Genomic DNA, 14973 nt, shown 5'->3' on the forward strand with positions numbered 1-14973 from the left:
TATTATTGAACAACAACCATGTTCTCAATGAACCCAAAAAACTCATTAATATCAAAGCTGAATGTTTTTGGAAGTAGTTTTTAGTTTGTTTTTAGTTTTAGCTATTTTAGGGGGATATCTGTGTGTGCAGGTGACTATTACTGTGCATAATTATTAGGCAACTTAACAAAAAACAAATATATACCCATTTCAATTATTTATTTTTACCAGTGAAACCAATAGAACATCTCCACATTCACAAATATACATTTCTGACATTCAAAAACAAAACAAAAACAAATCAGCGACCAATATAGCCACCTTTCTTTGCAAGGACACTCAAAAGCCTGCCATCCATGGATTCTGTCAGTGTTTTGATCTGTTCACCATCAACATTGCGTGCAGCAGCAACCACAGCCTCCCAGACACTGTTCAGAGAGGTGTACTGTTTTCCCTCCTTGTAAATCTCACATTTGATGATGGACCACAGGTTCTCAATGGGGTTCAGATCAGGTGAACAAGGAGCCCATGTCATTAGTTGTTCTTCTTTTATACCCTTTCTTGCCAGCCACGCTGTGGAGTACTTGGACGCGTGTGATGGAGCATTGTCCTGCATGAAAATCATGTTTTTTTTGAAGGATGCAGACTTCTTCCTGTACCGCTGCTTGAAGAAGGTGTCTTCCAGAAACTGGCAGTAGGACTGGGAGTTGAGCTTGACTCCATCCTCAACCCGAAAAGGCCCCACAAGCTCATCTTTGATGATACCAGCCCAAACCAGTACTCCACCTCCACCTTGCTGCCGTCTGAGTCGGACTGGAGCTCTCTGCCCTTTACCAATCCAGCCACGGGCCCATCCATCTGGCCCATCAAGACTCACTCTCATTTCATCAGTCCATAAAACCTTAGAAAAATCAGTCTTGAGATATTTCTTGGCCCAGTCTTGACGTTTCAGCTTGTGTGTCTTGTTCAGTGGTGGTCGTCTTTCAGCCTTTCTTACCTTGGCCATGTCTCTGAGTATTGCACACCTTGTGCTTTTGGGCACTCCAGTGATGTTGCAGCTCTGAAATATGGCCAAACTGGTGGCAAGTGGCATCTTGGCAGCTGCACACTTGACTTTTCTCAGTTCATGGGCAGTTATTTGGCGCCTTGGTTTTTCCACACGCTTCTTGCGACCCTGTTGACTATTTTGAATGAAACGCTTGATTGTTCGATGATCACGCTTCAGAAGCTTTGCAATTTTGAGACTGCTGCATCCCTCTGCAAGATATCTCACTATTTTTGACTTTTCTGAGCCTGTCAAGTCCTTCTTTTGACCCATTTTGCCAAAGGAAAGGACGTTGCCTAATAATTATGCACACCTGATATAGGGTGTTGATGTCATTAGACCACACCCCTTCTCATTACAGAGATGCACATCACCTAATATGCTTAATTGGTAGTAGGCTTTCGAGCCTATACAGCTTGGAGTAAGACAACATGCATGAAGAGGATGATGTGGACAAAATACTCATTTGCCTAATAATTCTGCACTCCCTGTAAATGCAGAATATTGTTAAACCCGTCACACTGTCCTGCATCATATTCGCTGTATAAAATCTAACATTTGTTTTAAAAAAATCCATTTTGCTCTATCACATCATGTTTTTTGACGAGTGACAACTGTAAACATGATCCAGATGCTAAACATGTGGATCCTTCACTATATCCAAACAGCAACAAAACATAACAGAGTTTGTGGGAAAAGGCATCCTCTGCTTATTTTGGTATGGAACTGGGTAATCAAGACAAGCCGTGGGCCTCTCATTCAGTTTGTCAGGTGTGTGTTGAAAATCTCAGAATAATGGAAAGAAAAAGAGCTTGGGTTTTGGATTTCTAGTGGTACAGAGGGAACCACGGGATCACTTTGATGGCTGCTCCATCTGTTTAGTCAGTATTTCTGAATACAGTTCCAAAACTAAATCACCTGCCAGTTACCCTAACCTGCCATCAGCAACGAGACCTGCACCGCATTCAGATGAAATACTGCCTGTTGTTTTACTGGCTTAGTTGATGAGAGAGAAAAGTCTGATGTTTTGTTTCTAGATGCACAACTTTTTAGTGATCCATCCTCTAGTAGCTCATCTGTCCCCCAGTTCTTCACTCAGCCACAGTTAAAACTTGTCTTTGCCACAGGAAGCGGCAAAGTTGCTTGGGGCTAGGCTCAGTGAGAAAAACCTACTGGCTCCAGGAACCACATTGTCTTTTTATAAAAATCCATTCTCTGAGATGAATTATTACTTTTTCTATTATGCTGATACTGAAGGTCTTTTGGGTGCATAATGAGAATTGCTTTGCATCCAATTCAATTCAATTTTATTTATACAGCAACAAATCACAACCACAGTTCCCTCAAGGCCATTTATATTGTAGTAACACAACAGAGAAACCTCAACAATCATGTGACCCCCTAAGAGCAAGCACTTTGGCAACAGTGGGAAAGAAAAACTCCCTTTTAACAAGAAGAAACCTCCAGCAAAACACTGTGCAGGTATTCAGTGGACTAACTTGTTGTTAAAAAGCCATTAAAAGCCATTTAATTATAATCACTGTCAAATTCCAGAAAACATAAGTGCACTAAGCAGGTCACTGCCTGAATGTTGGAGATTTCTCCGGTAGCCGAGAGGGTTGTTGCCCTGCACCGTTTTGTCTCGACTATCTGTAGTTGCCGAACAAAAGTTCAGAGTACGCAGCCTTCTTGGAGTCACTGGGTGGCATGCTGCAAGGTGCTCCTGCTGGAGGAATTTGAGAATGTCGGATTAGTGCAGTAGTGGTTCGTTGTGGTGAAGAGAGAGCTGAGCATGAGTGGCAATTTACTGGTCAAGCAATATCCCTACACTCAATTATGGATGCAAGCTCTGGGTAGTGACTGAAAGAATGATGTCACAGATAGAAGCGGCGGAAACGAGTTTCCTCAAAAAGGTGGCTGGGCCCCTCTCCCTTAGAGAGAGAGTAAGGAGTTCAGCCTTTTAGGAGGGACTAAGAGTAGAGCTTCTACTCTTCCACACTGAAAAGAGTCAGTTGAGGTGGTTCAGGCATCTAGCAAGGATGCCACCAGGTGGCAAGTGAAGTGTCCTGGGCATGTCTTACCCGGGGTAGACCCAAGACTACATGTCTTAGCTCACCTAGAAACACCTGATGAGCTGAAAAAGGTGGGCGGAGAGAGGGAGCTCTGGACTTCTCTGCTTTTCAGCATTTAAAATAATCTAATTTGCAAATTTAAAGCTCTTATGATACACTTACAATAAGTGTAACAAGACAAGTCAACATCATTTTGCCTGTTCTGTAAAAGGTTCTGCAATAAGGTTTTTAAAGAAAACCTTATAACATCTAAAACAGGAATGAGCCCAGCTGAAAATAAAAAGTTTGCATTTGACTACCACTGGATTATATATATACACGCGCTCTCTATATATATATAAATAAACACACAGGTGAAAGAGCAAACATTTTCTAATAACCTTTATTACATTGAGGTAAAACGCACACAGACACTTGCAAGACAAACTTACGTGATTCATGTTCCTCTAGAGTGTAGAGCTTCTCACTGCTGCTCTTAGATGGACTTAACTGCATAGAAAAAGAGAAGTTCAGCAGTTCACTCTGGTTTTACTGAAATATCGTTCTCCTATCGATGCGCATTATGTGCTGTATTTATTGTTGCTCCCAGATAAAGTCCTTGAAACTTTCATACACTGAGAAAACATGACATGGATTTCTTTAAAGTCTGGTTTTTCTGAGAGCAGGAATGCCCGCCTGTTATGGCGCATAAAAGGAAAGGTATTAAGCAGCTTTCTTTGAGCACATTTAGTTTAACTGAGTTGAACAGTGGGAAAGTCCAGCAACATACCAAGGCAAAGATGAGTCTCGCAGCTAGACGGACTGAGTCAGTAGGAAGTCTGGGTAGGAGGCTCTGCAGACATTTACACTCTCTCTTATGGCCTGACCATGCTTGTTTCTGCAGAAGGAGGATATAAATACACTGATGTATACAGACACATCCATCATAGCCATTATTACCCCGGCTACAAGCCATAAACAAAGTGTACACTTTAAAATGTAATGATTTACATTATGAGAACTTGATTTTTGTCCCCAAAAGATTAAAACACACAAACACACACACTGTACCTGGCACGTGGTATTGCAGTAGCGAGCCGTCTTGCACTGGGAACACCTCAACAAGCTCTCACGTCTAGACAGAAGGAATTTTTGAAAAGTTGTGTTAATTCTGCGCACATTCTTAACTAAAAAGAAGAAAGTGTGGCATTAAAGACATAAAATATTCAAAGGCTGAATCACTGTCTTTAAAAAAAACAAACAAAAATGCTCCAGCTGAGAGAAGAAAGTGCTAGAGATGACTTAAAAGGTGTTGGTGGCCTGGAATGGGACCAGGATTTTAGATTTCGAAACTTGCGATGCCAGTCTTCCTGTACTGACAGATAGTTGTAGTGTTTGAACAAAAACATTCAGCTGTTCCATATATGTTAAATACTTTTTGAGACTGTTAAAATTCAGCATCACCAAACAAATCCCTAAATCAGCTCAAGCATACTTCTGTCATTGTACTGACCTTTCACCGTGAAAGGATGTCGTCTTATCCTTTTCTATTCATCGCATTAAACTGACTGTGTGTGTCCATTATCTCATTTTATCTGTCTACCCAGCTCCAATTCGATTGTCATTTAAGGGCAATACTTTAGGTGCACTCTCCTCACCGTCACCATCGGTTAGTCTCACCACATCACATAACTTGCCTGTGTCGGAACGGCGACATGTGACAGCTGTGCGTCCACTTGTGGTGGTGTTTGTGTGTATTTTTGTGAGTATGCGTATGCCTCCGAGGTCTGCTGCGTATCTCTGAGTGATACTGCTGTCCTTTCCACTTTGTCTGTCAGCCTGATAACAAGCCGGAGCACCGCAGTGTCAGCCTGCTTCATGAGGCCAATTACAGCCAGTAGTGGGGGCATCACTAAAACACACAAGTTGTGACTCACAGGAATCTTTTCAGTGTGTGTGTGTATGAGTGCATACACATAAGTCAATGTAGGCTATTCAAATCAATTATTTATTATACTTGCAAATGTCTTGAGCCATCCCTCATTTCTTTATGTTTTACTAGGAAAATGAGAAATAGGTGCAGTGATTTATTCTTTAAGTAGTTTTCAGGAAAAGTTCTCCAGGTTTCTTGGAGGACATTCAAAGCTCTTCTTTGAATGTTGTTGCCTTTTGTTCTGTTCTCTGTCAAGATGATTGCAATGCTTGAGCAATATTGCGGTCTGGGCTCTGGAGAGGCCAATCCATGACTTACAGTGTCCCCTTGTGTTTTTTCTATCCAAGTATGGTTTTATTAAATTAGCACAGTGTGTTTGGGATCATTGTCATACTGAAAAATCTTTTTTATAAATATATATCTTATGTATTTTTATTATTTAATTCCAGTGCACACCACTTTGTGTTTTAAGGTGCTTTATAAATAAGGATGGATGGAAAATTTAAGCTGTTGCCAATCAGAGCCTTCCCAGATGGTTTTGCATGGTGGATCAAAACCTGACTACTATTCTGCATTCAAAATTCCAGCACCAGTGGCTGAAATTCAGCCCAAACCATCACAGACCCTCAGTTTTGCAGACACTCACAGTTGTAGCTCTCTCCTGACCTCCTCTGTAGATATGGATGATTTGAACCAAACATTTCTAAATGTATCACTTCATGAGTTCTTGTGTAATTTGGCATACTGCCCCCTTTTCTAACCATTTCCCTTCCTTAACAAAAGGTGGTTTCTTGACAGTCACCGTTCCACTGAGACATTTTTGATGACGCTTCAGTAAACAGCAAACTGAAGGGCCAGATGCATCTCTCAGGTCCTCTGTCAGGTTTTTAATGGCTTTCTTTAGTATTTCTTAAGGACATGACCTTCAGATAGTGTTCATCTGCTGTACGTAGCTTTTTAGACCTGCCTCTTGTTTTTTTGTCCTCCACTTGACCAGTTTCCAAAGTCAGCAAGCTTGGTTAGCAAGATGTATTGATAAACTGTATGGCTGCAATGCACAGACACAGATACCTGTTAATAAGTGCTAAGTATTTCATGTCGGGGAAAATGGATCAAAAAGTAAAATACCTGCCTGACCTGTCACATGGGAGGAAAACAGATTGAAGTGAGTATCAGAAAACATAGCCATCAGCACCAGAGAAGGTTTCTACACGGTGCTACAGATTTAAAATGTACCATCAGCTTCAAAAGTCTGATTCTGAAAGTCAGATTTTACTTTTTCTCAAATTAAGTCATTTTTAATCCCACTGAAAGAAAGTCTTTGTTTCACATCTTATACTTAAAGGCGCAGGTTTATTCACACTGTAGTTCTCAGACTTCTACGCAGGATTAATTTTACAGCCAAGGACCTCATCGCTTATTTTCTACAAAAGAAAAAAAATTTTTAAAAAAAGATAGAGACAGTAAAAAAAAACAAACACAAAAAACCCTCTAACTCCATGGTAGACCACTGTATGACAGACACATGCTTCATGAAATCATGAAACAAATGACAAAGCAGAGTGCTTAGAACCTAGCATTCATTTCATTCGTTAAAGGATTTCTTCACATTACCAACAATGGCGCATAAGCACTGACAGTCGAACACCCCAAGGCTGGTTTAGCGTGAGCTAATATACAATAATAAGTTGCAAGTCTTTATGGATTTATCATATAATAAGAAAAGAAAATAAAGAAAATAATAAAATCCTACTAATTAATTCTGACAGCGGATGGTAATATGAGCTCACACACGAAATATGAGATAATGGAAAAAATGTTATGATGGATTTAAATACATTAAGCCGGGGCTTATCTTACTGAAAGCGGCACATTTGATTAGATTGGACATGCTGGACCTATGAATGCAGTAGATGACATTAGAAAGAGCTTAAAGGCAAAATCTGAAATTTAATATAAACAAATGCAGCGCAGGTCTGACCAAAGGCTGTTGAGCGTCAACATTAGTGACAGAAGTTAAGTGTTTCCTGTGAGCGTTTCATCTATCAGCGTGTGACCAGACTCAATTGTTGTATTTGGCTCAAGGCGCCTTCAGTCTTGTACAAGTTTCCAAAACACTCTTCTCTTTCCTGTTCTTCCCTCCCTGCTCTCTAGATTCTGCATTTTACAGCTGTCCTTCCCATCTGTCTTCCCCCCCACCCCTTTTTTGTTATGCTGCTGTGTCCTATTTGCCCTTCCAGCTTGGAACTCAACCCTAAATTTATAGTTTCACCCTGGGACAGAGTTTCATGAAAGCAGAGTTATTCTTGTCATGTTGAGACCAACCAGAAACACGGAAGCCACCCACAGTTCATGAAACACATGCCTGGAGTCTGAGACACAGAGTAGTAACAACAGATAGGATAAGGGCAAACCTAAACACAGACAGATCATAACTAAAAGCTGCAAGACACAGGAAATCCATCCATCTTCCACAGGCCAGAGAGCAATCCTGATGACAATCCCATTTTTTTTAAACTTCTGTACTTGTTTCCTTTCACTGTAACCCCTTGGACGCTGCACATTGTAGAAGCTACACTGCATGTTCATGTACAGCATATATTAGGCAATTTTCCATTATAAGGTAAACAATGACATCACGTGTTCAATATCTGTTTCAAATTGAATTCCATCATAATCATGTAACCAAATAATTTATTATGTGATTTGTTCATATTTTTGCAGGCTAGAAAACCATTGAATATGCTAAACAATCTCTGGGAATTATTGGTTTCTGAATTATTATATTAGATGATTTTTTTTGTCTTTTAAAATTTCATTTCACCTGCTTTGTGCTGGGAAACAATAACGTCTTGATTAAAAAAGAAGAGAGAACTGTTTTAAGGAGGACCTGTTGTGATTTTCAGCTCTATATTTTTATTCTTAGACTTGGATCAGAGCAGCTTTGCATTACTCACAGCTCAAAATAAGTCTTATACATCTTATACTTGGCCTTGGGGCAGCCCCTCAGTTCATCCTCTCATTTTTTAAATTTTTTTTTCTGCCCCCTTCACCCTTCTTTAAAGCCAGACTTCTTCTGATTGGCTACCACAGGCAAACAAAAGAAAACACAGAAAACCAAAAGGCCCCTTTAAGTCTTTTAACACTTCATCGTACTATGTTTGAATCTTAAGTCAGAACAAAATTTATAGTGACAACAGATAAAACACTGGCCACTGACATGCTTAAATCTAAAACAATGATGTGATTTTTGCTATTTTCCATTTTTACACCAACACACCAAGTCAAATGATTAAGATGTGTTTGAAGCAACAAAAGCACTGAATTAACGGTTTAGGAATTACAGCCATTTTTATGCATAACCACCAATTTTTAGCATCTCAAAAGTAATTTGACTACTGACTGAAACTGTTTGAAAGCATACTCCAAAAAGCAAAATGACACCAGAATTTCTTACAGCAAAAATGGGCTATTCTTCAACAGCCAGGTCAGTCATCTGATCTCAGCCCAATAAAACATGCTTTTCAGATACTTAAGACAAAGCTGAAGGCAGAGAATCGTAAACAAGCAGCAGCTGCAGGCGTCTGCAGTAACGGCCTGGCAGAAATCTTAAGGGAGGAAAACACAGCATTTGGTGATGTCCATGACTATTAAAAATATTTCTTATAATTAAAATGCTGCTAGTTTGTTCAATTACTTTTGTACCTCAGAAATTGGGGGACTATTTATAAAAATGGCTGTAATCCCTAAACATCTAATTAAATATTTGATTAGACCTCTTTAATTAAAGCTGTCTGTATTGCGATCACGTTTTGATTGATTTTAATGTGTAGTGATGTAGAAAGGCAGAATTACAAAAAGATCCATATGGGCCTCTCTGAATACATCAATACACAATCCTAACATTTAGAGAGTACATTTGGGCACAAACGTTGGTAGTTTGATACTGGACTGTAAGATGAAAAGGAATACCATTTCAAATGACCAATATCAACATAAAAATCTGTCAAACAAAACGAGACAAAAGGTCACTGAGAAAAGAGAACCGCCTGCAGAGATGGGACAACAGATAGAAATCCAGACAGCTTATCAGTAGCAGTATAAATGTACAGCTGCAGCACAAAAACTGCTGTTATGGTGATCGCCTAAAGGCTGATAAACACTTAGCACTGAATCAGACATGAGCACCAAGAACAGATACGGTCATATGATCCAGGTATTCCAGCAGGAGTGAAGACGCTTTATCTTGGCTGAAGGTAATTGAATATTTCCTCTCGGCAACGAAAATCCAATCATAGAACAAAAATCGCGTAAAAGACGTGAACCTTCTGAAATTTCTACCACCACGCCATCAGAAACATCCTGAAGTTTATCAGTTTGAGCAAGTGTTGTATTCGGGATCATTCGGTTCATACACCCACCCACACGCATACTTTACATTTTCTACACAGTATTTCATGATTTAAATACAAAGATGGCGCTGCTCTAGCCTCCAGGCAACAAGCAATACAAGTTCAAGAACATATGCTCCTTGACGCAGTACAATGTGTGACATCAACTGATTTAACATAGTCTAAATATAGATGTGCACAACAAGAACAGACCGAGAAGGTCAAAAAAACAAAAAGCATAGAAACTGATAATAAATGACAAGGATACGACATTCCTTAGTCTTCATCAGCTAGTTAGTCAGCAAAATAACCCTATTCCATTGTTTAATAGAAGTGACTCATTTTCATACAGAGATTATGATTCCCCCTAGGAAGCACATCCTTCTCATCTCCAGCCATGCTCTGTTATTATTATGCTTCCTCTTTTGCTCTGTCAACCGCTCCTTCCCTTTATCCCTTTTCTCCCTCTTTCTTCCAGCTGCCTTTTTTCTGCTCTTCGTCTCCCTCTGTGTCTCTGTCAGATGTTGTGTGAAGTGATAGTCTTCTGGATGGCAGCTCCATGGCTGGACTGCAGGCACAGTAGGAAAACTCATGAATAATATTAGAAGGTTTTCATTAGTAGCACGTAGAAAAAAAGCAGACTCTCTCTCTCTCTCTGCACGACACACTTCCTGCTCTCAATGTCATTTTTTCTCCCCTAACATCATCATTTGACTCCTTCATTCGCATATTTTCTCTTTTTAAAGCCACCTGTCAGTGTCATATCTAATAATGTATACATTCAGGGGCCACTTTATTAGGTACACGCTGCTAGTACCGGATGTGGACATGGTCAGCAGCAATGCTCAGGTAGACTGTGGCATTCAAACAGTGCTTATGTGGTATTAATGGGGGCCAAAGTGTGCCCAGAAAATATCCTCCACACCATTACACCAGCCTGAGCCATTGAAACCAAGCCAGGATGGATCCATGCTTTAATGTTGTTTATGCAAAATTATGACCCTACCATCTGAATGTCACAACAGAAATTAGGATTCATCAGACCACACGATGATTTTCCAGTCTTCAATTATCCAACGTTGGTAAGCCTGTGAAAATAATAGCCTTAGCTTCCTGTTCTTGGCTTTCTGCTGCTATAACCATGTATGCTTTGATATATTGTGCTTCCAGAGATGATCTTCTGCATACCTCCGTTGTATGAATAGTTAGTTGAGTTATAGCTGCTTTCTGATCAGCTGGAAGACGTCTGGTTGTTCTCCTCTGACCTCTGACATCAAAGCATTTTTGCCCAGTGACCTGCTGTAAACCCCAGAAATTTATGTGCAGAAAAATCCCAGAACATCAGCAGTTTCTGAAATACTCAGACCAGCCCATCTGATGCCATGTTCAAAGTCACTTAAATCACCTTTCTTATTCATTCTGATATTCAGTTTTTAACTTCAGAAGGTTGTCTTGACCATGTCTACATGACTAAGTTGCTGAGATGTGATGAGTGCCCTAACTTACATCCTGTTTATCGTTCTTTATGAACATAATAGGGATCATTCATGATGTATTCAATAAAGGGGCGTCCCCTGGGAAGTGAAACGCTCATCTCCTGCTGCTGTCGCTTTTCAGGCATGGTTACCAGGGTAACCCTATAATGCATTTACCACATATGGCAATCACTGATGTTCTTCCCTGAATGTTGTTGACTTTCAGTGTATTCTTGCTGCCACGTCACTGTAAACCGCTTCCTGTGTAGATTCCACCTAACACTCGTTTCCCATAGATTTATACTCAACCGACTTCTTTTAGAAACAAACAGTAGCCCACATTTGCCAATAAAAAGAATGCAGCTTTAAAGGACTTGATATTTTACTTTGTCCATCTTTTATATACAGTATATTAGTGCTGGGCATCACTATAATTCTGAACAGATAAAATGTCAACTGTGGCTTTTCAAGTGGACTGAATAGATTGTAATACTTCCTACTGACGAATAGGGATGGGTACCGGTATCCGGTGCCATGATGGCACCGGTTCTGACATAAACGGTAGTAACCAGACCGAAAAGCAGCGCACATTTCGGTGCTTTATTTCGGTGCTTTTTTTCCTGAGCTGTGATACACTTTAGATTCTAGCCAATCATTTTACGTTTCCGAGGATAGTAGGCGGGTCCAGGTAGGTGCGTTCTTTTAGAGCAGAGCTACAGATTAAAAACGCCCAAGGTGAAGCGGTCAAAAGTCTGGCTGTACTTCACAGTAAAATATGCAAACTCAGCAGCCTGCAACAAGTGCTTTAAGGTGATACTGTGATACTGTCAAAGGAGGTAACACCTCAAATCCGATGAAACACCTGGCGACGCATAGCGTTTTTTTTTTTAAGCCGAAAAATGCGCCGTATTTGATAGCTTGCTGCGAGCTCTCACACCGTGCACATCTACTGCAGGTGGGTTGCCTGTTATCGGACCCGGAGTTAGCAACATCCCCCAAAAACCCGAAGAGGAGAGTCCTGGCCCCTAGCCCTGCCAGTGTAGCAGAAATGATGACGGATGATGATGGCAGCAGCAGCAGTCGTTCTTCTCTGCGTGAGTAGCTTAATGTTGTTCGTGTGTAATTTACGTTGAGTAGGCTAACCACGTTGTTAAATTAATGCATGTAAGGTGAACTAGCAAACATCATCATAGCTACATGCGGCTGTTTTCTTGTTTGATGGCAGATACTCCCTTCACCCTGGCCAAAAAGGCTAAAATGACCAAAGAAAAAGTGGAAAACAGTTAAACATGAGAGGTTTTTGGACAAAGTTTGTGTTTTTTCCATTGTTTAAGCACTGCTTCCAGCCAAGAGTGATACCATATATGCCCCATAGCTGCAGAAAATGCTAACATTGTTATCTTTTTACAAAAAAACAGCTAAACATGAGAGGTTTTTGGATCAATTTTGTGTTCTCCATTCTTTAAGCACCGGTTTGAGCACCGTTTAAGCACCGGCACCGTTTCAAAAGTACCGGTTTGGCACCGGTATCGGATAAAACCTAAACGATACCCATCCCTACTGACGAACGAGGGGTCTGTATAAATTTAACTCACACAGTTCATTAATATACAACAACAACAATAATAATCCATCACTAAATCTGTTTAACAGGGCAAAGGTACACAATCACTTAACACTACTAACACTCTAACATTACTGCCAGCACATTTGTAAAATTGCACTGCTGAATGGCTCAATGGCTAATGGTAATTAGCAAGAACACTCTTAAGAACTGGGAGGGTTACAGCAAAGACAGATGACGAATAAATAGAAGCAACCACAGAAAACAACTTTACCAACAGTGGAGCTGTGTCTGCCGTTTGAAGGTTTTTCACTTCATTTGCGCCACAAAGTTTGGAAGAACAAGTTCAAAAGGACTTTGTTTCAAAGCTGCACCTCACATCTTCGCTGTGGAAACAACGAACGCATCCCATCGTACCGAACACAACAACAAGCAGCCTTTTAAGGGTGGACCCTATAATCCTCTGGGAAATCTGTAACTTTAGTCAGCATTGTTTTGTGATTTTATTTTAAGGTTTATTTGTTTATTATGATTGAAAAGCTCACTTGTGCAGAAATAATAATAATAATAGTATTGTGACAACCGGGAACTGGCCAGAGTTTTAAGAAACAAAATGAGACAAATCTTTGGTCTTACCGGTTTTTGGAAAAAATGCAATTGGGATTTTCCTGACATGAATCAACAATCGATCACAAAACAGTCAAAATAACTTTTTTTACTCAAAGGGGGCACACACAGACTTGAAAGACATCAGAAGAGACGATTAATCAAGACAATGCTTCATCCTAAGTCATAAGGTTCCCTCTCATCTTGCAGAGAATTTTTTCCCCCCTTCAAAGTAGAATATGTTCAGTAATTTTAATAGTCATCAAATTCTAGATCAAATTAAACTGAATGTGTAACAGTAAGTATTTTTACAAGAGAAAAAATCCATTTTTTTCTACATAGTTTACAATGAACGCCATTTAAAAAGAAATGAGCAGAGTCAGTGAAGTATAACGTATATAATGTTGTGCCTACTTAAATTTTTTTCCTCCAAACAACAGCGATATGCTTTTATGACTTTGTAAATCAGGAAAGCACAAACACAAGCATGTTTTGTCTTTAACACAAACGCCTCGTCTATGACACAGATGTTGATAAAATAGAAATTAGCGAAGAATTAAAAAATCCAGAAGTGAAAGAAATACAACAGGGAGAAACATCAACATTAGAAAAAAAGAAATAATAAAAAGCTGTCACTCAAAATTAGGTGAAGTGAATGAAAAATGCTGGATTTCTCCATTGATATGCAGGAGGATAGATCGCTGCACTCACATGGGCGTATATGTGGTCAATTTTGTTAAGTCTACGCTATCAGACACCTAATTAGGCCTACCTCAGCATTCCTCTGTTGGTGTGTGTAGCATGATAATTAATTTCCCGTGAGTATTGGCTGCTACATGGCATCCCTGAGATTTCGTTTGTGTGTGTGCGTGCGTTTGTGTATGTTAATAATTAGTGGTATTCTCGTCTCTGGGCTGTCCAGTCGTGCCTGAGTGAGTTTTCTCATTTTCAGGCTGAGCGGTCAACACAGCGTGGTACGTCTCACTCCAACATGACAAGTAATGGTGTGTGAGTATATATGTAAAATAAAAATATTAACATAAATCCACTGCCATGGACTGTCATGATACCTCCGTTATTAACTTATCGTCCAATATATGAGCATGACTGTAATTTTTTTAGTCTAAGCCACTTTTATTTTATTTTCCTAGGGTAGTCTGTAATGGCTACAAACATTAAATGACCATATTTTCTTTTGGAAATATGTTAAAGTCTGGTTTTATAAGTCTGCTTGTGTTTTTGTCTTCACATTATGCTCTGGGCAGTATATTTACTGCCATTTCTATTGCCTGGAGCAAAGCCTGCGATTCCTGAAGGAGCTGCGAAGGAGACGATGGAGTTTCAGAGCTGGAGCTGTTCATGCGATCACCATGGTGAATATGAGGTGTTTGTATGATAATATGGATGAGCTTCGTGAGCTGATTTAGGTTTAGAGGGAAGACAGTGGGGGGAAGTTTGATGTGTTTCAGTGAGCACTGCAGTGTTGCAGCGACATATGTCACACTCACTTCCAGGACCACACTGTGATCTGGCTTCGGGACTTGTTGGACAGACCGAGACATTAATCTAAACAGCAAAAAGAAACGTGGAGCGACTCCACAAGTATAAGATAAGATAAGATCACCTTTATTAGTCCCACAGGTGGGAAATTTCGTTCGTTACAGCAAAAGTGCAAAGTTATGTAGCAGAAATTAGAAAACACTGGAATGAAATAAAATAAAATACTATATACAATAGAATAAAATAGAATACAAATGCTATATACAACTGAGTAAGAAAATACAAAAGTACAACTTTGTCAGAATCAACTGAAACGTACATGTTGTTGCTAGGAGATGTTTCTGTAGCCTTAAAATTGAAATGATATCAATGCAAACAGATTATTTGCTGAGGTAATTTGTCATTGTTGCTGATTTAACACACTGTTTG

At 39.8% G+C, this 14973-nt stretch overlaps 1 protein-coding gene across 1 annotated transcript in view; it reads right to left on the minus strand.

Moving 5' to 3' along the window:
• smyd3 (SET and MYND domain containing 3) overlaps positions 1 to 14973 on the minus strand; it is a 96716-nt gene that overhangs the window by 64813 nt on the left and 16930 nt on the right. Inside the window, exons 2-4 of the mRNA XM_084931159.1 lie at positions 4147 to 4210; positions 3866 to 3973; positions 3528 to 3585 (exon numbers count right to left, since the gene is read on the minus strand). Coding sequence (XP_084787285.1) covers positions 3528 to 3585; positions 3866 to 3973; positions 4147 to 4210 — 230 coding nt within the window. The remainder of the gene's footprint in view (positions 1 to 3527; positions 3586 to 3865; positions 3974 to 4146; positions 4211 to 14973) is intronic.

This window comes from Perissodus microlepis, chromosome 1, assembly GCF_051167445.1.
Source record: "Perissodus microlepis isolate ML-2025 ecotype Zambia chromosome 1, ASM5116744v1, whole genome shotgun sequence".
Classification (NCBI taxonomy): domain Eukaryota; kingdom Metazoa; phylum Chordata; class Actinopteri; order Cichliformes; family Cichlidae; genus Perissodus; species Perissodus microlepis.